General features: G+C 42.6%; 2 protein-coding genes across 2 annotated transcripts; one reads left to right on the top strand and one right to left on the bottom strand.

Annotated features, from left to right (window-relative positions):
- Nucleotides 1–90: 90 nt before the first annotated feature.
- faf2 (Fas associated factor family member 2) lies at nt 91–11,693 on the bottom strand. Its single transcript, XM_060901178.1, has 11 exons — nt 11,604–11,693; nt 9,126–9,194; nt 8,349–8,483; nt 8,158–8,234; nt 6,354–6,492; nt 5,158–5,243; nt 4,970–5,061; nt 3,061–3,238; nt 2,806–2,977; nt 1,081–1,224; nt 91–781 (listed from the first exon to the last, which is right to left on the bottom strand). Exons 1-11 carry the CDS (start codon nt 11,664–11,666, stop codon nt 599–601), a joined length of 1,338 nt encoding a protein of 445 aa, XP_060757161.1. The 5' UTR covers nt 11,667–11,693; the 3' UTR covers nt 91–598.
- A 10,364-nt stretch (nt 11,694–22,057) lies between these two features.
- higd2a (HIG1 hypoxia inducible domain family, member 2A) lies at nt 22,058–26,004 on the top strand. The gene is made up of 2 exons (XM_060901177.1): nt 22,058–22,298; nt 24,999–26,004. Exons 1-2 carry the CDS (start codon nt 22,121–22,123, stop codon nt 25,163–25,165), a joined length of 345 nt encoding a protein of 114 aa, XP_060757160.1. The 5' UTR covers nt 22,058–22,120; the 3' UTR covers nt 25,166–26,004.
- The last annotated feature ends 55 nt before the right edge of the window (nt 26,005–26,059 follow it).

Raw genomic sequence — 26,059 nt, 5'->3', positions numbered from 1 at the left:
TTTTTTCCTTCTCCTCCCCCACAAACCTTCATCGACATGGGTGAATGGTTTGCCGCATCGACACCAGACTTATCACAAGCAAACAGCAACAACGGTTTTAAAATGTTTTAATTTAGAATAGGAAACTTACATCTTTACATGAGCAGCCCCGTTCGGGTGAAAGACAGGAGGCGTTTACGAATGACCACAGGCACACTATGGGCAGACTTGACTACTGATAACGTACACAGCCGCAGGGAAAAGCTGTGGCTCCGCCCCCTTATGATGAATTTAAATGTTACGAGTCACAAACTTTCATCAACCCTTGTATGGTCATGATGTTAGCTGGTCAAGTGTGATTTGCTTTATTTAAAAAAAAAAAAAAAAAATTGGGCTATATTCACGCTCCTCTTTAAATATCTAGGTCGTATTTTATTTACAAGGCTGTTCACCTTCCACGGACATAAAACATTACCTGGGAGGAGAGCGGGGCAAATCCATAATTTAACTCAAAAGGAGATTCGGCGATCTCTTGCACGCGGTGGCCGTTTCACGGAGCTGAACGGAAAAGGGCCGAGTGCAATCGTGTGTGAGAGGAAATGGCTTTTTGGGCTCAATGTCAATCGTCTGTGAGGTCCTGCACGAACAGCACCTCGGAGCGGCTCAGGCCGGCCTCCTTTAGCGTCGGAGGGTTCGGCTGCTCCTCCGTCGGCAAACACGGCAGCACGCGGCGCGGGAAGCTGGTCACGATCTGAAATTTCTCCGGCGTCTCCTTCAAGGAAAACAGGAAGTCGTGGATTACCTAAAGGAAATGCACAGAAAGGGGGAGGGGAGAGATCACTCAACTAGATCACTCAACTGACCAGGAGCTCAAAATCAGGAGCTCAAAATCACAACGCAACATCTGATTTAAAAAAAAAATAATAATAATAAACGAGAGCCCTTTGTTTTCATGAAGACATGGTAAATTTGACAAATGCTTATTTCCCTGATGCTCCCAAGTGCATCAAAAACTTCAATTATGTAATTAAATAGATTAGTGCACGTATTTGTGCCAGCTCGATCCCTGGAATGTAAGCATGAGTTTGGATGCGGGCTTACGGTGAGAGACTGGGAAAAGAGGAAGCGTCGCTTAACGCGGGTGTCATTGGGCAGCTTGAACATGATTTCCAGGCAGTCCGGGTCGTCCTGGGGCGGCTCGGGAGGAAGACACTCAGACTTGCGCTCTTTTTCTTCAGCGAGTGTCTGTGAAGGCCAACAGAAAAACACACAGGCTTCACTACTGCGCACACACAGTTCCACTTATGACGACTCAGGGTTTTTTTTTTTTCTTGAAATTGCATGACCAGTCAGAACACACTGTATTGTGGACATATCATAGCGAGCGCAGCCCATGTGGCCTGGTCAGCAGGTAGGCGTGGACACCATCAATTCAGCCTGAGAGCATTTTGTTTATCTAAAACAGACCCGGGCATTTTCCGGCCTGCGGGCCGCATCCGGCCCTTTGGTTCATTCTGACCGGTCCGCGTAAGGTTAATTAGAAATTACAAAATAAACGTATTTTCTAATTTTACCTCATGCATGGACTGAATGTGCATTGCTTTTATTTTGAAGTTGTGTTCAACAAAAACGCAATGCGCGCGACATGAACATGACATGAAATCCCACAAAACCTAATCCCGCGATAACTACTTCCGTAATTTGTCCAGACCAACCACAAACTTGTACGTCATCCTTCAAACGGTCCAGCCAATCACATAGTGTGATGTCACCAGCAGGCGCTGGAGCCCGAGCCGATCTGTAGATCTGATTCCTACACCGAATCGACTGATGATCATCTGTCAGCTGTGCTTCGCATCTCCACCTCAGACATTCAACCTGACTTTGATGCACTCGTTAAAGACCAACAGAGACTAGATTTCTCTCACTGAACAAATAAAAAAAAAAAAAATCACCAAATGAGGTGATTAGACTACAAATGTGGGCATCATTATTATAATATGATGTATCTTGTTTGATATTTGGAGTAGAAAGACAATATTTTGATGTCTTTGTGTTTTGGGGTGAATGTGACTTAAAAAAAAAAAAAATGGTACAAACGTTCTCTTTTGTTAACCATTGTTTTGGGAAATTTGATTGAATAAATGACATTTTTTTGTAAGGCAACCTCGTTTTTTCCCCCCATACTCTTACCAGTCTTAGCAGCTTGTGAAAACAATGATATTTATTGCTTTATATAAAGAAATACAATTAATATTATGCAGAATTTAGTTCAGCCTTATGGTCCGGCCCTCCACAAAATTTCCTGTTTCTCATGTGGCCCCATGGAAAAAATAATTGCCCCCCCGATCTAAAATAATCCCAGCTGAAAATGGAGGTTTCTCAGTCAGAAGAACCCCATTACCCCTGACACTCCCTCACTCTCACCACAGTGTTCTTTTCGCTCGAATATGAGCACAAGACTAAACTCGAGCGCATCGCAAAACTCAATGTCTCATTGCTTCAAATTCTTGCAGGAAGTCCCAATTTCTAAAACGTACTCACGAGGCATTTTTCGATCACATGCTTCTTTCATCAGTTTTTTTTTTTCATGTGATTAGCTTACAATGGGGAAAAAACTGATACAATATTAAGAACTACAAACACAAAACTTCTCCAAATGCCATCATCGGAGGAACGAAAATATCTCGCTTTCAAAACTGGACAAGTCACGTAACATGGCGTTTAAAAGAATAAAGGTCGCTTTAAATCGATATCCGTGACTGAGGACGTCTCGTTCGATAAACCCGTTAGTTCTCGAATCCTCATGCACGTTTTGTTGCTCACCCTTTGCCTCCTCTCCTCGGCGAGGCATTTCTGGCGTGCCGCCTCTTCCTCCTGCCGTCTTTGCTCCTGCTCCTCCTTTTTTTTGCGTTCCTTCTCCTGATCGGCACGCAGAGAGATCAGGTACGCCTCGTCCTGCTGCTGCCGCAGCACCTGCGTCTGGTTCCTCTCTTCCCTGAGAAGCGCGGGATGATTATGTTTAAGCTTTCGCCTTAAGCGCACACGTCTGACGGTTATGCGTACGAATAAACCCGTTACCTTTCGAGCCTTTCGGACGTCAGGTAAGTCTGATTTTCCTCCATGATGAAGTTGAGCTGGTTGATGAGATCCTCGGGTTGGATCAGACCCTCCAGCCGACCCACCACAGTCATCTTGCGGTCCTTCAGCATGATCATGGCCAGGAAGGGATAGGTGTTCTCCCGCAAAGCCTGAGACACTGAAAGCAGTCACAGTACATCTTGGTGAAAAGATTTATTAAGTATTTCGTTTCAAGGGTTTACACCTCCCCCGTTGAGAAAAAACCTGGAAAGCTGCTGACTCAAACCTCAGTTACTGTTAGTCTAAGGGCGGAAACTCTGACGAGTTCCTTTTGCATCACACGTGCAGTCGTGATTTCAGATCCGAGCAGAGCAACAAGCGATATCTCTATCGAGATTTTCTCAATGACTCAGGACTCGACATTAAGGACTGCCCGATTGCCCGGGGCAAGGGGGATATGTCCCCGACATGCCTGACCAGGCAAGACGGAATGACCTAGCACGACAAAAATGAGGATTTCTGATCTTTTATTTCAGTTCCTAAAAGCGTCCCTCATTACGTATCCGCCGTTATGTCTTGGTTGTTTTCTTAGTCTCGGTTTCATTCACTGCTCTGCAAGTTATTTTATATACCCCCGCTGTTGTCATACGTAATACATCACGTGATAATTACAGCTGGGGTCAGACAGACACCGTCTTTCATGCAAGCAAGGCTTAATCATCTCATCTCATTATCTCTAGCCGCTTTATCCTTCTACAGGGTCGCAGGCAAGCTGGAGCCTATCCCAGCTGACTATGGGCGAAAGGCGGGGTACACCCTGGACAAGTCGCCAGGTCATCACAGGGCTGACACATAGACACAGACAACCATTCACACTCACATTCACACCTACGGTCAATTTTAGAGTCACCAGTTAACCTAACCTGCATGTCTTTGGACTGTGGGGGAAACCGGAGCACCCGGAGGAAACCCATGCGGACACGGGGAGAACATGCAAACTCCGCACAGAAAGGCCCTCGCCGGCCCCGGGGCTCGAACCCAGGACCTTCTTGCTGTGAGGCGACAGCGCTAACCACTACACCACCGTGCCGCCCAAGGCTTAATCAGTCTTGAATAAAAAGGTTAATTTTTGCGCCGTTTCTGCTTGTCCAAACAGAGAAATGGATAAAAGGCATTACCGTCTCCCCGCTAACAAGAAAAATGTTCACAAATAGAAGCAAATGCTTCAAGAACAACAAGGAAATGAGCGATTTAAAGAATATGAAGAGAGGAGCTCAGCCTGAAAACTCCAGAGGTTTCATGATTGTATTTAAAACGCATTTTTACAAAAACCAAATCGGAAGTGAGGGTCAAAGGGTTTGCTGAAGAATCTTGTTTTATTTTTTTTTCCTGCTCGCATTTGAGTTAGCGCCTTCATTAAAGTGTTTGATTTTCTTACAGGTGAAGCTGCTTCCTTATTCGACACAGAAAACCCAGATTTGTTTCAATCAACTCGGGCATTTAAAAAAAAAAAAAAACTCAACAAGGAGCGACATGCGCAATAAATCCTGAAAGAACAGATTAAGAGCAGAAAGAGCTGGAGCTTTGTTTCTGTTATCAGAGGAACACAGTCCTGGGCAAAATATTTATGCATCCTTTTTTTTTTTTTTTTTATCATCCACCTCTAGGTTTAAATTAAGAAAAAAAAAAACCCAGGGCAAGTGGGTTTAAAAGTTAATGTCGAGCCCTGTAACCGTATGTGCAAATGAGCTACGAAGCCAAAAATCCAAATTACGAGCTCAAACGTTTCCTGAAGGTGCGTGTGGTTTATACACTTTAGACGCAACCAGCGTCAACGCTAATCTACTCTGACAACTGGGGGGAAGCGGCACTCATTCCGTGGATAAAATAAAACCGATTCCACGTTTACCTCTGTATCCTTCAGGCCTGCTCGTGGAGCATGCCCAGAACAGCATCCGCGTGTTGATGAAGATCAGGACCTCTTCACTACATAACGTGTTTCTAAGGGAGGGATTGGAAGAAAGGAAACCTGAATCCACACGGAGTGCAGGAAAAGAGCTGGATATTAATAAATACCTCAGTACAAAGAGTTCAAACCTGCAGAATTCATCAGTGTCCTGGTGGTCATCGCCATGAAGGTAAACTAACAAGTAACGGAGTTCCCGCTTGGCATCGTTCAGAGCCTGAAAGTGAAAGAAAATCAGCCTTTGCAGTCTCTTTCAGCATCGCAGCAGCTCTGACAGATGTTCCTGCTGAAAGTCAGACCACATTTATATTCACGTGCTCTCTCATACGGTATTATTCCCCGCCACGAAGCGCGCAGGGGAGATCGGAACGGAGTGCGTCCGTCCATCTGCTTCAACCTGAAAAAGTTCTCAGAAACGACATACACTACCGTTCAAAAGTTTGGGGTCACTTTGAAATGTCCTTATTTTTGAAAGAAAAGCACTGTTCTTTTCAATGAAGATCACTTTAAACTAATCAGAAATCCACTCTATACATTGCTAATGTGGTAAATGACTATTCTAGCTGCAAATGTCTGGTTTTTGGTGCAATATCTCCATAGGTGTATAGAGGCCCATTTCCAGCAACTCTCACTCCAGTGTTCTAATGGTACAATGTGTTTGCTCATTGCCTCAGAAGGCTAATGGATGATTAGAAAACCCTTGTACAATCATGTTAGCACAGCTGAAAACAGTTGAGCTCTTTAGAGAAGCTATAAAACTGACCTTCCTTTGAGCAGATTGAGTTTCTGGAGCATCACATTTGTGGGGTCGATTAAATGCTCAAAATGGCCAGAAAAATATGTCTCGACTATATTTTCTATTCATTTTACAACTTATGGTGGGAAATAAAAGTGTGACTTTTCATGGAAAACACAAAATTGTCTGGGTGACCCCAAACTTTTGAACAGTAGTGTAAGCTGCATCAAAACTTCGTGTGCTCATACTACTCTTCATGATCCGAGTTTGAAAATCTTTTACGATTACTATTTTCAGAGCGTTCTGGCCCTTGATTTTCATTCGTGGACTCAAGCTGGACAAGTTTTCTCAGAAGCTACATCAATGAAACTTGGCGTGCTCATACGACTGGGTAGCGTTTTATGAAGGTTTGGAGCATTTACATCATAAGGCAATATTAAAACAGTGGGCTGATAAGGGCGTAAGTGTTAAGGTCTTCATAAGATGCTCGTGGCGGGGGATAGTGATGACCACGTCGTCATCTTGTTGTTTCTGGAATAACAACTTGTACAACAAAGCTGGAATGATCTGCCATGGGGTGAGCATACCCACCTGACTGTATGTTCCCTGGTAGAAAACAGGATGCGACCGTCCGTATTTCTCTTCAAAACTATGAATAAAGGACACGACGTCTCCAACGGGATCTGTGACGCGACCCCGCGGATCCGGCCGAATAAATCTCAGGGCGAACCTGAACACCGAGACAAGACGGAACGAAGGACATCATGAATTCAAAACGCATTTATTCTTAATGTATAAGCAGGTACATTGCAAAATGATAAAGAACACCGTAAAACACTGAGAATGGGGAAATCTGATTTAAATCAGCATCAGCGAGTTGTGATAAGCAGCGAATCCAGAGCTGCTTTTTTTTTTTTAAATCATTATAACCCTACAAACACTGACTGCACAAGGTTTCAAGGAAACCTGAACTTTGGTGGCAAAAGAACGCATTTTTATCCAACGTGAAAATTCCAGAAATGAAAACTGTTCGCAGGAGCCAGGATTGAACTTAGGAATCAATGACATTTCCAGACGGACAAATCATCTCTCCAAAATGTCTAGTCAAGTTTATTATTTGTATAGCGCTTTTAACAATAAACATTGTCGCAAAGCAGCTTTACAGAATTTGAACGACTTAAAACATGAGCTAATTTATCCCTAATCTATCCCCAACAAGCAAGCCTGTGGTGACGGTGGCAAGGAAAAACTCCCTCAGACGACATGAGGAAGAAACTTCGAGAGGAACCAGACTCTAAAGGGAACCCATCCTCATTTGGGCAACAACAGACAGCCTGACTATAATATTAACAGTTTTAACATGAGGACAGTTTCGTTGATGTTATAAACTCTTCATTGATGGAAACTTGAGTGCAAAACTGTTCATGACAACTGCAGTCCTAAAGTTAGCAAGTCAACTGTAGTCCTCAGCCATAAAAGCATGACTGTAAGAGTCCAGAGCGTCCTCCAGGTATAACCCTCAACTGTCCTCATGGGGCCGTCCTTCACAGGAGCGGTGCGATAAAACTCCGACCAAAATGACGTGTTTCTGAGTTTATTTTAAACAGTCGACATTCTTCCTAACTCAGAGGAAAGCGCTATCTGCCCTCTTCCACATACATGAGCTCACAGACGTTGCTCTGACTGACAGGAGACCCTGTGTCCAAAATCGCTCACTCCTCCCTAAATAGGGAATTACCATATAGGGGACTATACAGCGAGCTCATTGGTAAAATGAAAAACCGCTTTTGGACACTACTCTGTCGCGCTGGTGTTTAAGTCATTACTGTCGCACAATGAAAACATGCCAGGTCAGTCGGCTGGTGGGTTATGCATGTGTTTTTGTGATAAATCCATATTACATTGAGCGCATTTCCCACATTAATCAATACAAAGTACCTGCAGCTTTCAGCTCTTTTAAATCAAGGCTGAATGCTTTCTTCTTTGCCGCTGCCTTTTATTAAATCACATTTTAAAATTTTAATTTGATTTCTTTCAGCACCACCGCAATGCATGATGGGATATACTGCCTTGGTGAGTGACCATGGGTTGTACGCTACTTTTCGTGATGCATTGTGGGATGCTTTGAGTGCACTATATAGGGTGTAAATAAGGTTTCAGACAGCACTACAAAATGGCGTCCCCACTATTTAGTGCCCTAGATAGCGAGAAAGAAAGCGATGATAACGTCTGAGCAACTTTTACTCTTGCCTCCTCGCCACAAATGGGATTCGAACTCATAATCCACTGCCGAGAGGGTGAACACTTATCTCTTGCACCACTCGAGAGCTATTAAGATTACTCAAAGAAATATCAGATAAAAAAAAAAAAAGGAAGAAATGCTGTGTTTTATTACCTGAATATGTCCATAAGCGTGTAATATGTAAACCTGAACGGGAGCATGATCAAATAGTAACTCCAACCTAATAAACCCTTAAAAAAAAAAAAAAAAAAGAGAAAGAAAAATTGTTAAACATTTAATAAAAAACAAAAACAAAGAACATTTTCAGAGTGATGCGATGAGCAGGGATAAAGGGAAGCACTCACTCTCGGCTGAGGCCTTGACACTATATAACTATACACTCTGTGGTCTCCTGTGTTGACCTGTAAAGGTCTGGCAGGTGGAGGGTTAAACACACTTGGAACGCCTTCCTGCTCATTTAGTCTGTCTTGCACGGCAGCCTGAGGGGGGGAAAAAAAAAAAAAACTGTAACGAAAGACCAGATAACCACTGTTTGTCAGAATGAATGCTGACTGCTATACATCCAATCAGCATGGAAGACATTAGTTTGACATTCCTGTGCTTGGTTTGCATCAATATTGATTTCATGACATTTGTTCTGAGATGCTCAGCTCGCTTTTTTTTTTTTTTAAAGGAGTCATCTCCAATGTCAGGGTAGTAAATCTGGTTTTTCCAACATGGGAAAGCATTTGGGCTGGATGTCTTGGCGATTTCTGAGCCATAATTGAAACTGAAACACTTTAATTTCTTCTTTTAAAAGAAATATAACTGCTTAAAATGCTTTTCTTTCAGGATTTCCACTCAGGCTGAGCAACATCATGATATAATTTTGATTTTGTGATAAATCTAGTATGACCCTTCCTTTGGGAAGAGAAAAAAGAAAAACCCTTGAAAGGAACTGAAAGTAAGTCAGTTCTGATTTTTAATTGGATGATTGGGGAGGTTTCTTCATGCCTTAGTTTCAGTGAAACAAAGCAGAACATTAAAAGTAAAACTTGGAATTTGCATCCAGGGTTTATCATGAAATTCAGTTTCATTCATTTATTTTTCAATGTTGTCTCATCCATCATCATCATCATCACCTCGATGTTCCAGTTGTGCTGTTCTAACGTGCGCCTGCATTGGTCCATTGACTCCAGTCCCGTCAGGTCCTGTCAGATCAAAAACAAAAAGGTTACCTTTTGCACAAATCAAGGAAATCACCCCCACATGGATCTGAGGAGGTGCACAGAAACTCCATACAGACAGTAAGCTGAGCTCTGGAGCTCGTGAGGCAGCGATGGCACGGTGGTGTCGTGGTTAGCACTGGCGCCTCACAGCAAGAAGGTTCTGGGTACGCGGCCGGCAGGGGCCTTTCTGTATGGAGTTTGCATGCTCTCGCCGAGTCAGCGTGGGTTCCCTCATAGTCCAAAGACATGCAGTTAGGTTAAGGGTAGTAGTATCTCACTGGGCTGCGACAGCCCACGACTAGTTGCAGACACAACAACTGTGATAAAATATGCCAATTAGCAACAATTTTCACTTGGAATTGGTATTCACATATTTTACCACAATTATTGTGTCTCCAACGAGTCGTGGGCTGTTGCAGCCCAGCTTTCCCTCGGCAGGCAGGGAAGTCGAAGAAGCCTCGCGGAAACTGACTTGAGAAGGGTTTGCGGCTATTTTGAGAGAAATTGTGTCGCACAAATTTTTTGAACATGTTCAAAATTTCAGCGACGACAGAGAGACACACTGCGACTCATGCGAGGAAATTGAGAAGCCCCGCGAATGTTTCAAGACACTTTTGAAACACTGCCGCGAATGACATTCGCAATTTGTCGCAGCCCAGTGAGATACTGGCTTAACATGGGGCGGCCTTGAGCAAGGTACTTAACCCCTGACTGCTCCCCTGGCACTGTAGTATGGCTCTGGGTGTGTGCGCACGCGCGTGTGTTCACTGCTTCCGATGGGTTAAATACAGAGGATGAATTTCACTGTGCATGTGACAAATCAAGGTTTCTTCTTCTTCGTACCCTGTGCACCAAGACACCACTCAATTCACAAAACCAAACAGCTTGTCTTCTGAAGTTGTACAATCTAATATACGCTATTCCAGGCTCTCTCAAAACTGTTTAGTGGGGTTGAGATCACGTCAAGGTTCTGTTCAAAACACTCAAGTTCTTTTACTGTAAAATTGGCAGACCAGGACTTCTCGGAGCTCGTTTTGTGCATGGCCATGCCGAAACAGATTTCCAGTGAATTCTAGAGCATGCAAAAACTTTGAGATAACTGTGTACTTCCAAGTTTGGAGAAAAACTGCATGTGAGTGAAGGGCATGGTGATGGTCATGTGTCCACACACTTTTGCCATTTACTACTGTTCAAAAGTTTGGGGTCACCCAGACAATTTTGTGTTTTCCATGAAAAGTCACACTTTTATTTACCACCGTAAGTTGCAAAATGAATAGAAAATATAGTCGAGACATTTTTCTGGCCATTTTGAGCATTTAATCGACCCCACAAATGTGATGCTCCAGAAACTCAATCTGCTCAAAGGAAGGTCAGTTTTATAGCTTCTCTAAAGAGCTCAACTGTTTTCAGCTGTGCTAACATGATTGTACAAGGGTTTTCTAATCATCCATTAGCCTTCTGAGGCAATGAGCAAACACATTGTACCATTAGAACACTGGAGTGAGAGTTGCTGGAAATGGGCCTCTATACACCTATGGAGATATTGCACCAAAAACCACACATTTGCAGCTAGAATAGTCATTTAGCACATTAGCAATGTATAGAGTGGATTTCTGATTAGTTTAAAGTGATCTTCATTGAAAAGAACAGTGCTTTTCTTTCAAAAATAAGGACATTTCAAAGTGACCCCAAACTTTTGAACGGTAGTGTATTGGAAACCTAATATACGAATAGAACAAATGTTATTGATTGATTTATTTTCCCACTCATGGTACTTCCGTGCTGAAGGTTGTGAATTCGAATCCCTTGAGGTGTCAGGAGTCAAAAACAAATCAATACAAGATGACTCCGATTGGATGTCGCTGATCAATCCAGGGAACGCTAGCAATTCAAAGAAATGCAAAACCGTTCACTAATAATAATAATAATAATAATAATAATAAATTTTTATTAGTTAAATAAGGTTTAAAGCCGGGGGGGAGGGGGGACTGAGCCCTGGCTCTGAATAGAATGACAAACCCTGGCGTGCTGAGAAACTCACCGAGCCAATTAGCACAGCTAGCTAACAAAGTTGCTATAACTGACAGCTGTTCGGGATATTCCTTTTAGTTCAGTCCAGCACCAGGTGGTGCTTGGTTTTATCCGCTTTATATATTCGCAGTTGTGTTGCGTCCAAAACTGGACCTCATCATCACGAACGAAAACGCTGACTGAGGTAACCAAGCTACGCTGACGGAGGCTGGCTAATTCACTTAGCTAACATTTAGCTGGCGATTTCTCCGAATAAAACACTCATTTTACAGTCTAACTTCCTGTCACACCAACCGAGCCCTTTCCGAAAGAAAGGTTCGCTAAAAATGTGCTTGAGAACTAAACCGAACCAAACGCTACCTGGAACTGGAGAAGTTTCTCAGTTTGAGCCTGAGATAATTCCTGCTCCTCTGGCGCCGCCATCTTACCTCGTCAGGCCCCTTCGAACACAACGTGATGACGTTTAAGCCGAGGAAACGTTTCCTGACACGTCATAAGCCACGCCGTGGCGCTCGCGCCTGCCGCCTGCTGGACTGGAGGAGACACGAGGCTGCGTTCCAAATGACAAAACAATACTCTTTTGAAGAAAGAAAGAAAGAAAGAAAGAAAAATAATTTTTTGTTTGGTTATCCTAGTAATTGCTTTACGGGAAGTTTTTGTTTGGTTATCCTTGTAATTGCTTTACGGGAAGTTTTTGTTTGGTTATCCTCGTAATTGGTTTACGGGAAGTTTTTGTTTGGTTATCCTCGTAATTGGTTTATGGGAAGATTTTTGTTTGGTTATCCTCGTAATTGGTTTACGGGAAGTTTTTGTTTGGTTATCCTCGTAATTGGTTTATGGGAAGATTTTTGTTTGGTTATCCTCGTAATTGGTTTACGGGAAGTTTTTTTTTGGTTATCCTCGTAATTGGTTTACGGGAAGTTTTTGTTTGGTTATCCTTGTAATTGGTTTACGGGAAGATTTTTGTTTGGTTATCCTCGTAATTGCTTTACGGGAAGACTTTTGTTTGGTTATCCTCGTAATTGGTTTACGGGAAGATTTTTGTTTGGTTATCCTCGTAATTGGTTTACGGGAAGATTTTTGTTTGGTTATCCTCGTAATTGGTTTACGGGAAGATTTTTGTTTGGTTATCCTCGTAATTGGTTTATGGGAAGTTTTTGTTTGGTTATCCTCGTAATTGGTTTACGGGAAGTTTTTGTTTGGTTATCCTCGTAATTGGTTTACGGGAAGTTTTTGTTTGGTTATCCTCGTAATTGGTTTACGGGAAGTTTTTGTTTGGTTATCCTCGTAATTGGTTTACAGGAAGATTTTTGTTTGGTTATCCTCGTAATTGGTTTACGGGAAGATTTTTGTTTGGTTATCCTCGTAATTGGTTTACGGGAAGTTTTTGTTTGGTTATCCTCGTAATTGGTTTATGGGAAGATTTTTGTTTGGTTATCCTCGTAATTGGTTTACGGGAAGTTTTTTTTTGGTTATCCTCGTAATTGGTTTACGGGAAGTTTTTGTTTGGTTATCCTCGTAATTGGTTTACGGGAAGATTTTTGTTTGGTTATCCTCGTAATTGCTTTACGGGAAGACTTTTGTTTGGTTATCCTCGTAATTGGTTTACGGGAAGATTTTTGTTTGGTTATCCTCGTATTTGGTTTACGGGAAGATTTTTGTTTGGTTATCCTCGTAATTAATTGCTTTACGGGAAGTTTTTGTTTGGTTATCCTCGTAATTGGTTTACAGGAAGATTTTTGTTTGGTTATCCTCGTAATTGGTTTACGGGAAGATTTTTGTTTGGTTATCCTCGTAATTGGTTTACGGGAAGATTTTTGTTTGGTTATCCTTGTAATTGGTTTACGGGAAGATTTTTGTTTGGTTATCCTCGTAATTAATTGCTTTACGGGAAGTTTTTGTTTGGTTATCCTCGTAATTGGTTTACAGGAAGATTTTTGTTTGGTTATCCTTGTAATTGGTTTACGGGAAGTTTTTGTTTGGTTATCCTCGTAATTGGTTTACAGGAAGATTTTTGTTTGGTTATCCTTGTAATTGGTTTACGGGAAGTTTTTGTTTGGTTATCCTCGTAATTGGTTTACAGGAAGACTTTTGTTTGGTTATCCTCGTAATTGGTTTACAGGAAGATTTTTGTTTGGTTATCCTCGTAATTGCTTTACGGGAAGTTTTTGTTTGGTTATCCTTGTAATTGGTTTACAGGAAGATTTTTGTTTGGTTATCCTCGTAATTGCTTTACGGGAAGACTTTTGTTTGGTTATCCTCGTAATTGGTTTACGGGAAGATTTTTGTTTGGTTATCCTTGTAATTGGTTTACGGGAAGATTTTTGTTTGGTTATCCTCGTAATTGGTTTACGGGAAGATTTTTGTTTGGTTATCCTCGTAATTGGTTTATGGGAAGTTTTTGTTTGGTTATCCTCGTAATTGGTTTACGGGAAGTTTTTGTTTGGTTATCCTCGTAATTGGTTTACGGGAAGTTTTTGTTGGGTTATCCTTGTAATTGGTTTACAGGAAGATTTTTGTTTGGTTATCCTTGTAATTGCTTTACGGGAAGTTTTTGTTTGGTTATCCTTGTAATTGGTTTACGGGAAGATTTTTGTTTGGTTATCCTCATAATTGGTTTACGGGAAGATTTTTGTTTGGTTATCCTCGTAATTGGTTTACGGGAAGATTTTTGTTTGGTTATCCTCGTATTTGGTTTACGGGAAGATTTTTGTTTGGTTATCCTTGTAATTGGTTTACGGGAAGATTTTTGTTTGGTTATCCTCGTAATTAATTGCTTTACGGGAAGTTTTTGTTTGGTTATCCTCGTAATTGGTTTACAGGAAGATTTTTGTTTGGTTATCCTCGTAATTGGTTTACGGGAAGATTTTTGTTTGGTTATCCTCGTAATTGGTTTACGGGAAGATTTTTGTTTGGTTATCCTTGTAATTGGTTTACGGGAAGATTTTTGTTTGGTTATCCTCGTAATTAATTGCTTTACGGGAAGTTTTTGTTTGGTTATCCTCGTAATTGGTTTACAGGAAGATTTTTGTTTGGTTATCCTTGTAATTGGTTTACGGGAAGTTTTTGTTTGGTTATCCTCGTAATTGGTTTACAGGAAGATTTTTGTTTGGTTATCCTTGTAATTGGTTTACGGGAAGTTTTTGTTTGGTTATCCTCGTAATTGGTTTACAGGAAGACTTTTGTTTGGTTATCCTCGTAATTGGTTTACAGGAAGATTTTTGTTTGGTTATCCTCGTAATTGCTTTACGGGAAGTTTTTGTTTGGTTATCCTTGTAATTGGTTTACAGGAAGATTTTTGTTTGGTTATCCTCGTAATTGCTTTACGGGAAGACTTTTGTTTGGTTATCCTCGTAATTGGTTTACGGGAAGATTTTTGTTTGGTTATCCTTGTAATTGGTTTACGGGAAGATTTTTGTTTGGTTATCCTCGTAATTGGTTTACGGGAAGATTTTTGTTTGGTTATCCTCGTAATTGGTTTATGGGAAGTTTTTGTTTGGTTATCCTCGTAATTGGTTTACGGGAAGTTTTTGTTTGGTTATCCTCGTAATTGGTTTATGGGAAGATTTTTGTTTGGTTATCCTCGTAATTGGTTTACGGGAAGTTTTTTTTTTGGTTATCCTCGTAATTGGTTTACGGGAAGTTTTTGTTTGGTTATCCTCGTAATTGGTTTACGGGAAGATTTTTGTTTGGTTATCCTCGTAATTGGTTTACGGGAAGATTTAGTTTGGTTATCCTCGTAATTGGTTTACGGGAAGATTTAGTTTGGTTATCCTCGTAATTGGTTTACGGGAAGATTTTTGTTTGGTTATCCTCATAATTAGTTTACGGGAAGATTTTTTGTTTGGTTATCCTCGTAATTGGTTTACGGGAAGATTTTGTTTGGTTATCCTTGTAATTGGTTTACGGGAAGATTTTTGTTTGGTTATCCTCGTAATTGGTTTACGGGAAGATTTTGTTTGGTTCATGGGACAATTTGACTGGAGTTTCTCTAAGCTCCGGTGAGGTGGGACAAGGGCTGATAGGGCATGCCCGCCCTCTGAGCACCAATACTCGTCAAGAAGAGCAAGGATTAACTCGAGCATACATCTCTTAATATTGTTAATATTCTACTCCATTCTATTTTACTATTTCAGCGAGAAGGCTAGAATTCTTCTGTGACCTTGTGTCTCACTGTGTATTGTACTGTTATGATAACACATTGCTCGAGACATAATATATCTTTTTGAACATTCTATCAGGACGTGACCTGCTCAAGGTCTGACTAGAGGCGCAGTTATGATTTATTCTCATGCAAGCATTTGCAGCGATTAATATCCCTTGAGATCACACCTCAGCCCGGTAGATGGCGGTAATACACATCGATTGTTAACCGCCAATAAATCGACAGAAGAAGAAGAAAAAGAACAACTTAATTCATCACACACTTGTGAAATTCCTTTCTGCATTTCACCCATTTGAAGCAGTGAACACACACATACCCAGAGCAGTGGGCAGCCATGCTAACAGCGCCCGGGGAGCAGTCGGGAGTTTGGTGCCTTGCTCAAGGCCGTCCCATATTAACCTAACTGCATGTCTTTGGGGGAAACCGGAGCACCCAGAGGAAACCCATGCAGACAACATGTAAACTCCACACAGAAAGGCCTCCGCCAGCCGCTGGGCTCGAACCCAGAACCTTCTTGCTGTGAGGCAACCATGCTAACCACTACACCACCGTGCTGCCCAAATCGATAGATTCTTTTTTGTCATTGCACATTACTATACAACGAAACACTGTTTGGGCGGCACGGTGGTGCAGTGGTTAGCGCTGTCGCCTCACAGCAAGAAGGTCCGGGTTCGAGCCCCGTGGCCGGCGAGGGCCTTGCTGTGCGGAGTTTGCATGTTCTCCCCGTGTCCATGTGGGTTTCCTCCGGGTGCTCCGGTTTCCCCCACAGTCCAAAGACATGCAGGTTAGGTTAACTGGTGACTCTAAATTGAGCGTAGGTGTGAATGTGAGTGTGAATGGTTGTCTGTGTCTATGTGTCAGCCCTGTGATGACCTGGCAACTTGTCCAGGGTGTACCCTGCCTTTCGCCCATAGTCAGCTGGGATAGGCTCCAGCTTGCCTGCGACCCTGTAGAACAGGATAAAGCGGCTAGAGATAATGAGATGAGATGATATATACAGTATATATGTATAACTTGGGCAGCATGGTGGTGTAGTGGTTAGCGCTATCACCTCACAGCAAGAAGGTCCGGGTTCGAGCCCCGTGGCCAGCGAGGGCCTTTCTGTGCGGAGTTTGCATGTTCTCCCCGTGTCCGCGTGGGTTTCCTCCGGGTGCTCCGGTTTCCCCCACAGTCCAAAGACATGCAGTTAGGTTAACGTGGGGCGGCCTTGGGCTGAAGTGCCCTTGAGCAAGCTACTAAACCCCCGACTGCTCCCCGGGCGCTCTAGTGTGGCTGCCCACTGCTCTGGGTGTGTGTGCGCGTGTGTTCACTGCTTCAGATGGGTTAAATGCAGAGGATGAATTTCACTGTGCTTGAAGTGTGCATGTGACAAATAAAGGTTTCTTCTTCTGTTCCAAGAACTGGAGAGGGGTACCACTGATTTTCGATGCAGTCCTGATGATCCGCTGCAGATCTTTCCTCTCCTCTGAGGTGCAGCTGGAGAACCACACGATGCATGCATAGCCCAGTTGGTGCACTGGTAGAAGTTGGTGAGGAACTTCTGTGAGAGCCCAGTTTTCCTCAGGGATTTCAGGAAGAAGAGTCTCTGTTGGCCCTTCTTCACCACCTCTCTGGTGTTCACTCCCCATCTCAGGTCCTCTGAGAGGTCAACACCGAGGTACTTGAACACCGAGGTACATCCTTAAATAAGGACAGGAATAAAATAGAGGCTGGTGAGGTAAGAACTGTATTATTTTGTTTTAACAGGAACTAATTTGTGATGTCAACATTTCACACCATTAAACATCTCATAAGTTAGTTCTTAAAATGATCAGCATTGAAAAATTGTTGTGGTACAAAAGGAAGAAAACACACTGAGACGTGTTGTTCTTGGAAATTAATCAACTTGCAACTGACCACAGCACGCTCTGCTGTGTTTTATTTCTGACTTCATGTTCAAGAAATCACTGAAATGGCCCAAAAACATTTCTACACATTTAACTTCATTCACATTTCCAAAATCTAGCCTTGTACAACACTACTACTACTTCTAATAATAATAATCACATAACATTCTGGCTGTTGAGTCCTTTATACCTTCAAGGACTCTGGTCAATACCCATGTGCTGTGTGTAGGAAAGGTGTGGGTTGCAACTCAGTCCTTTGCACTGGCTGTCAACACTGGGTGCATAAGAAGTGTACAAGCATTCGAGGCAGACTCTCCCGTCTTTCAGATGCGACAGATGCCTTGGTCTAGCACGCCCAGTAGACGCCAGGCCCTCTAACCAAGTTCTTGTTGGTGAGCATGTCGTAGATGCAGTTGACTCTTTCTGTTATCTTGGTGATACTGTATGCCCTGGTGGGGGATGTGAGCTTGCAACAATCACAAGAACCAGAGCAGCTTGGGGTAATTAGAGAACTGCTACCCCTCCTGTCATGAGGGAGCCTTGCTTTCTGTACTCGTGGTCGTATCTACAGCTCCTGTGTCAGAAGTGCAGTGCTATATGCTAGTGAAAACTGGCCTCTGAGAAGAGAGGATATGAAGCGCCTGTAGAGGAACGAGAGAGCTATGCTCAAGTGGATGTGTAATGTGAAACCCGAGGCTGAGGTCAGCACCAGTAGTCTTCACCAGAGACGAGGTCTGGGGGAGCTTGATGCTGACCTCAGGTACAAGCGCCTGCAGTGGTTTGGTCATGTCCACCGAAGCACATCGAGCATTGGGAAGGTGGTGTCCTTGCAGGTGGAGGGGGCGAGGCGAAAGGGCCGCCCGCGCAAAACATGGAAGGAGACGGTCACCCAGGACTTGAGGGAGTGGTGCCTCACATCCAAGGACGCACTGGACAGGGTCAACTGGAAAAAAAGCCTACGAATGCATCATGCAGCGTCCAACCCACCGGTGGTGGATGACGGACGTTAAACCGGATAGTGAGTGAGTTGAATGAGAAAAGAGGTCATAATTTTGAGAGACTATCTCTCAAAGTGACAACAATCATTTTGAGCTACTGTTGGTCCGGTTCTAATATATCTTGGATATGACACAGATTTCCAAAGACATGAAGTTTCTCGTCGAGTGGTGAATGTGTATTTCACGAGTGATCGAAGTGAACGGATGAAAATATTTTTCAACACGAAAAGATAAACTTCATATCTTCGTGCTACCATGTAATGTTCTTTGTCTTATATGGACCCATCCACAAAAAATATACACGAGCGAATCAAAAGAATTTTAATTTTGAACCGGTTCGCCATTTTGACAACGTGCATCTGGTCAGGGGGAAAACACTGCGAGTGACGTCATCCGAGTGAAATATCGGGAATTATTATCCGTACAGGACACTTTTTCGATGGAATAAAAACACGTGTTCTATTCCATTCTAGCAGGTTTCATTCATTTGGTTTGATAGCATGCAATATTGTTCGCATATCGCTTATCGTATGTGTATTATGTCCCTCCACCTGATGGAGAATGAGTGTTGAATATGGTTTACGATATTGCATAGTTGTAAGACAACATGACGTCACACGTTGGAGACGTAAAACTTCTGCGCTCGCGAGTGACAATCGTGAACAAACCACCAAGTTAGCTTTGTTAAATATGGAAGATTTTGAGAGAATTTTGAAAGAGAAAGACGCGCTGAACACCTGACAGGAATGTGTGTTGATGATGATGATGATGATAATACTCGTCTTCGACTTGTTCAGTAATCATGCTCGCTGAATGGAATATATTTGATACACCACTCAAAGCCAGACAATATTATTTAAATGTGTCACTCAGATCCGCAATGTATTTTGAATGAAAAATGTGAGTGTTTCGACACGAGAAGATAAATTTCATGTCTTCAAGCCAACATGTGATTTTCTTTTTATTATATACAGACACATTCACAAACAAAATGAACCCAAATCGAGATTTATGTCACAGATTTGATTTTCCGTGTCCCGGATATAACTCATCTGAACAATATGAGTGGCGTATTTCTCAGTTCAACACTCGTGTCCATATACTATACTGTTCTATATTATATGAGATAATATTATATTATGGGCGGCACGGTGGTGTAGTGGTTAGCGCTGTCGCCTCACAGCAAGAAGGTCCTGGGTTCGAGCCCCGGGGCTGGCGAGGGCCTTTCTGTGCGGAGTTTGCATGTTCTCCCCGTGTCCGCGTGGGTTTCCTCCGGGTGCTCCGGTTTCCCCCACAGTCCAAAGACATGCAGGTTAGGTTAACTGGTGACTCTAAATTGAGCGTAGGTGTGAATGTGAGTGTGAATGGTTGTCTGTGTCTATGTGTCAGCCCTGTGATGACCTGGCGACTTGTCCAGGGTGTACCCCGCCTTTCGCCCGTAGTCAGTTGGGATAGGCTCCAGCTCGCCTGCGACCCTGTAGAAGGATAAAGCGGCTAGAGATAATGAGATGAGATATTATATTATCACAAGTCATCATTACGGGCAGCATGGTGGTGTAGTGGTTAGTGCTGTCGCCTCACAGCGAGGAGGTCCGGGTTCGAGCCCCGTGGCTGGCGAGGGCCTTTCTGTGCGGAGTTTGCATGTTCTCCCCGTGTCCGCGTGGGTTTCCTCCGGGTGCTCCGGTTTCCCCCACAGTCCAAAGACATGCAGGTTAGACTAATTGGTGGCTCTAAATTGACCCAAGGTGGGAACGTGAGTGTGAATGGGTATTTGTCTCTCTCTTTTGCCAGTATCTCACTGAGCTGCGACTAGTTGGAGACACAACAATTGCGATAAAATATGCGAATTAGCAACAGTTTTCACTTGGAATCACACTGAATTGATATTCGGATATTTTATCGCAATTGTTGTGTCTCCAACTAGTCGCAGGCTGTTGCAGCCCAGTGAGATACTGGCTGAACTCGCACTTCCTGTCTCACGGAAACTGACTCGAGAAGGGTTCGCGACGGCTTTGTGACACCAGCGATGCATTTGTGGCTATTTTGAGAGAAATTTTGTCGCACAAATTTTTTGAACATGTTCAAAATTTCAGCAACGAAGGAGCGACACTTTGCGACTCATGCGAGGAAATTGAGAAGGCCCGCGAATGTTTCAAGACACTTTTGAAACTCTCTCGCAAATGACGTTCGCAATTTTTCGCAGCCCAGCGAGATACTGGCTGAAGTGTCAGCCCTGCGATGACCTGGCGACTTGTCCAGGGTGAAAGAAAGAAAGAAAGCACAACTTTATTCATCACACATTTGTGAAATTTCCTCTCTGCATTTAACCCATCTGATGCAGTGAACACACACATGCGAGCAATGAGCGTGCACACACATACCCAGAGCAGTGGGCAGCCATACTAACAGCGCCCGGGGAGCAGTTGGGAGTTAGGTGCCTCGCTCAAGGGCACCTCAGCCCAAGGCCGTCCCATATTAACCTAACTGCATGTCTTTGGACTGTGGGGGAAACCGGAGCACCCGGAGGAAACACACGCAGACACGGGGAGAACATGCAAACTCCACACAGAAAGGCCCTCGCTGGCCGCTGGGCTCGAACCCAGAACCTTCTTGCTGTGAGGCAACCATGCGAACCACTACACTACCGTGTACCCTGCCTCTCGCCCATAGTCAGCTGGGATAGGCTCCAGCTTGCCCGCGACCCTGTAGGACAAGATAAGCGGCTGCAGATAATGGATGGATGTTTTATATTATGTCATCATTCCAGAATGTCATAATTATGACCTTTTCCGCACTACCTCATCTTAACAGCTGCTAGTTTGTTTATACTGCTTATTTCATGTTCTCATCTTATCTCATTATCTCTAGCCGCTTTATCCTGTTCTACAGGGTCGCAGGCGAGCTGGAGCCTATCCCAGCTGACTACGGGCGAAAGGCGGGGTACACCCTGGACAAGTCGCCAGGTCATCACAGGGCTGACACATAGACACAGACAACCATTCACACTCACATTCACACCTACGCTCAATTTAGAGTCACCAGTTAACCTAACCTGCATGTCTTTGGACTGTGGGGGAAACCGGAGCACCCGGAGGAAACCCACGCAGACACGGGGAGAACATGCAAACTGCACACAGAAAGGCCCTCGCCGGCCACGGGGCTCGAACCCAGGACCTTCTTGCTGTGAGGCGACAGCGCTAACCACTACACCACCGTGCCACCCATGTTTCATGTTTACCTGCTATATCTCAAGTCCCCTTGACTGTTTAGTTATTTGAACCAATTTATGTGTGTGTGTGTGTGTGTGTATATGAGTGTTTAGTCTACATCTAGTTCATATCTAGAGTGTTTACACTGTTTATTTATACTGTTTATATTGTTTGTCTGAGTGTTTAGTCTATGTCTAGTTCCTATCTACAGAGTTTATACTGGTTATTTTGTTGTTTGTTTTTTTTCAATTATTCTATTTTTATTTATTGCATTGCCTGTTTGCACCGTGGGTCAGAGAGGACTGATATTTCATCTGTGCTGTATGTTGAGCATGTATAGCATATTTGACAATAAAGTTGACTTGACTTGATAAGGTTTTTTTTTTTTTTTTTAATTTAATCCAATATCTACCTGTTCCACACTCCAGCCCAGTTGGTGGCGGTAATGCTCCTTTAAGTTGGTTACCAACCGCCATAAAACCCTAAAGAAGAAGATTGCGCTCTCTCTCTCTCTCTTTGCTTCCGGTTAATGCCTACAGCGCATGCGCGACACTTTGACGCATGCGCAGTACAGACAGGCACGTGCGGCGTATTTCGTGCTGTGCCAGAGAAGTCCATCATGGCGTCCGGTTCAGTGGAACAAACTCCAGCGGTCCACACGCCACCGGGAGCCGCTGCCTTCGACCTGTCCGCCCCGCCGGTTATCGACGGTTTTACGCCTCAACCCCGGCCTCGAGAAGAAGGTTTTAAAGACAAGTTCATCCGGAAAACCAAAGAAAACCCTTTTGTTCCTATTGGTGAGTTTTGAGCAATGACGTCAGCAGTAATGAACAGGACTGTGTTGATAAAGTTTCTGCAGAGTTCTCGCTGAGGATTTGTTTGGAAGCTTTGTTCTTCACCAGAGGTGACCTCTGACCTTCAGGACAGTGGACAAAACCAGACATTGCAGTACCATTTCGTTTAAGTTCACTCTGTGTTGTTATTTATTCAACTTATTAATCTGACTGAATACAAATCATTGTTTGTTTTCTGGAAAAAACAAACAAACCAAATTTATCCATGACACTTGAAAAACATTTGCAAGCGGGTGTGCTCTTGAAGATAAGGGTTGTTTTACAATCAAGCTAAAAATCACATTTAACACTTATCTTCAATATCAAAAGGCTTGACTAAATAAACTTGGTTGTTTATTGTAGCCCTGTGATAGCTCTATTTCCCATGCAAAAAAAAAAAATTGGTGATAACGTTATTTTTGGTGAATGTATGGCAATATATGTCATATTTAGCAAAATTATTCGTGTCATTTAGAAAAAGTGCTTTTTTTTGACCACAGGTAGCTCCAAAATAGATGCACTTAAATCATTCTTTATACCATAAAACAAATATTTGGTTCCATATCATTGGAAACATAGTTAAGTTTTAATGTTGAATGCCAGTAAGTTTTCAGACTTTTGATCAAATTAGTGTCACAAAATGAGACACTAATTTTTCAATATAAAATAACATATCTAAAATGATTATTTTCATCCTAAAATGTGGTCAAGATATTGGGACATAAATATTAGAGACAACCAAAAGCCCTATGGAAGTAGTGGATTCTGAATTGTCAAAAAAAAAATGTCCTCTCCGAGAATCACTTCATTTGTTTCTCCCAGCCCTGCTTCAAGCTACACTTAATCTTCTTTATCTTATAGCAGATTACACAAAACTACCATACACACATTGCCAAAAAATTACCTGAAATCTGTTCTTTAACTTGTCCTTCACTTAAAAACTGGTACAAGAACCAGTTTGAATCAATTTGAATTTTGGACCCCCTGTGACACAAACTTTGTACCTTGATTGTAAAGCAACCCATAACTAATCAGTGAATAATCTTCATAATAGCACATCTTGTTTTATACAACAGCAGTTAACCAAGAATTAAATTTTTCTGTTTGGTAAAGACCAAAACTGACTTTTTATCCATTTCTAGTTCCAGGTATATTCAGTGTTCTCGCAAGCCCGGGAAACATGTTATCACTTACTTTTTAACAGCGATGATATAAACCGTCATTATTTCAGTAGCCTTTCTTTATTTCTCTCTTTTACCTGAAGTTCAAACAATTTGCATCTTGGTAAGAAACTTCAAAGTAGTCAGGCACAAACTAATCAATCCTGAGGACTTGACTGTTTTTGGAGAACTTGTTACACTGGAGACTCCTTCCATCAATAATGTTGAAGAAGTTGATACAGGACAACTGTTCATGATCTAAACATGTGATTTAGAAATACAGCCAAAGTTGCTGTTTTAGAAAACGAATCAACATGCTTCTGATCAAACAGATGTTTGGAAAGCATTCAGTGATGGGTTATGAAATGAAAATAATGTGCCTTGGCAAAGTTACCAGATTGTTTAAAAAAAAAAAAGGTTGAACCTGGTGACTGTAGACTTGTGCGCTCTTTGAGGGAACAGTTTGTCCAAATACATTTGTTCCCTTTCCTCTTCCTCATGGGAATTTTGTGATGCACTTGAGCATCCCATGCATAAACAAACCAAAACAGGAAATGGTCTTTCAGACCCCAAATATGAGTCTGTCTGTCAGATGCGACTGCATGGAAATTCCAAGATCGGCATGGTCTTTTGCATGTGTCTCCACCCCGATGTTACCCAAAATTGATTGGGACATGAACGGACACAAAATAAATAGCCCAAAATATCAACTTGTGTGTGTGTGTGTGTGTGTGTGTATAGGGAATCGATATAGCTTGCAAAAATGATCTATTCCCAAGACAACCATAGTTCTGTGGCTTGATGGAAGAACGATGAGAAGAACGCCATCATAAGGAATCGGGGTGGGGTGCTGTTTTGATGCATCACACATCGGAAAAGGTTCTGAGACCAAAGTTGAACTTTTATGGTGTTGATACAAAGCATTACGTTTGGCAGAAACCCAACACTGCGCCTCACCCTGTCCGGTGAAGCATGGGGGTGGGAGCATCATGATGTGGAGAATTGGAAACTGGTCAGGTTTGAGAGAGAGAGATTAATCCAGAAGATTCTACAAGAGATTTGAGACTGGGACGGAGGATCACCTTCAAAGGGTATACCGATCCTAATCATCCTGCCAAAGCGACTTGCAAGTTGCTCTTCACTAACAGTAACCAGTCTCGGTCTAATCTGACAGAACATATTTGTAAAGGATTCTGATGTGTAGAACTGACAGAGACCTGGTGATTTTTTTTTTGTTTTGTATGCGTGCTTTTTTTTTTTTAATCGTGAGCTTTCGATTGAAATCTCATTTCTGTTGTTAGTTAATTAATATCTAAACCAGCTCGATGTGTTGTCAGTAGCTTTCTGTGTTCCTCGGTCAGCACAAGGTCAGTCGTACAGTTGGATTTCTCTGTTTTAAATGCATCTTGGGTGCAGATAATTTGTATCCGGGCGTGATCTTAAGGACTGGAATGCATTGATGTTTGTTTAAAAATAAATAAATAAACTGTTTCTGGCTCTTCAGGTTGCCTGGGCACCGCAGGAGCGCTGATCTACGGCCTGCGAGCCTTCAAACAGGGGAAGACACGCCAGTCCCAGTTGCTCATGCGCACTCGCATCTTCGCACAAGGATTCACTGTTGTGGCCATTATAGTGGGCGTCGCTGCAGCGGCACTAAAACCCAGACAGTGAAACGAAGGTTCAGAGTTCAAATCTGACCGCACCTTTCCCTCACAGCTCATGTGATCTCCAACTGATTTAACAAAAAAAAAAAAAAGTGCTTTTTGGTCGTCTTAGGTTGTAGACTTTTATATTGTCCGGTGTTGAGTGTGGGGAACCCTGCTGCAGAGAAGCGTGTTAATTCACCCCTCCCCCTTTCTTTCTGGACATTGTTGCATCAAGTATATTTATTATTTTTTTTATTGAAGAGTTCTTGTGAAAGGATGAGAAACAGGGAATGTCAAACATGGGTAAATGAACAGGCTGAAAAAATGTTTTACACTGGAGATATTACACTAACTGGCAGTTCACATGATCTTGCAACAAAGCAATCATGATTTCAGGGAGGGAAAAAAAAAAAGCCAAATCTGAATTGAGATTTTGTCAGCAAGTATGATTTGAGTGAAGCAACAGATCCAAACTCTCGGCTGAAACGATTCCTTTGGACCGTTCTCATGGTGCGCATGGTCCAAAGTTTGGTCAGTTCCTCATTCATAACCTGCAACTCGAAATATTTATCATTTACTGGTATACCTCCGCTACCAAGCCTGATCACTTCTAGATGCTCGTTTATCCGTAAGAAAATCTTTTCCCTATTCGAAACAAATTATAAACTGTCCAAATTACAAACGCCATGAGTGCTTTGATGCAAGTGTGAACATAAGGAAGGGGGGGGGGTTGTTAAAAGGTATGAGAACTCCTCGTCTGGAATAATTTCATTTTTCGCTGCACTTTTATTACTAAAAAGTTAGTCTTGATTTTTTTCCCCTGTTGCCAGTTGATAAAGTGGAATAAACAATCAACAATGAAAACCTGTTTGTTTGGGTTTTTTTTTAATCGAGTTGTGCATTTCAGAATTGCGTCTGC

The sequence above is a fragment of the Neoarius graeffei genome, chromosome 20, assembly GCF_027579695.1.
Source record: "Neoarius graeffei isolate fNeoGra1 chromosome 20, fNeoGra1.pri, whole genome shotgun sequence".
In the NCBI taxonomy this organism is placed as follows: domain Eukaryota; kingdom Metazoa; phylum Chordata; class Actinopteri; order Siluriformes; family Ariidae; genus Neoarius; species Neoarius graeffei.
The sequence above is the reverse complement of the archived record's forward strand: the minus strand, read 5'-3'. Positions and strand labels throughout refer to the sequence as shown.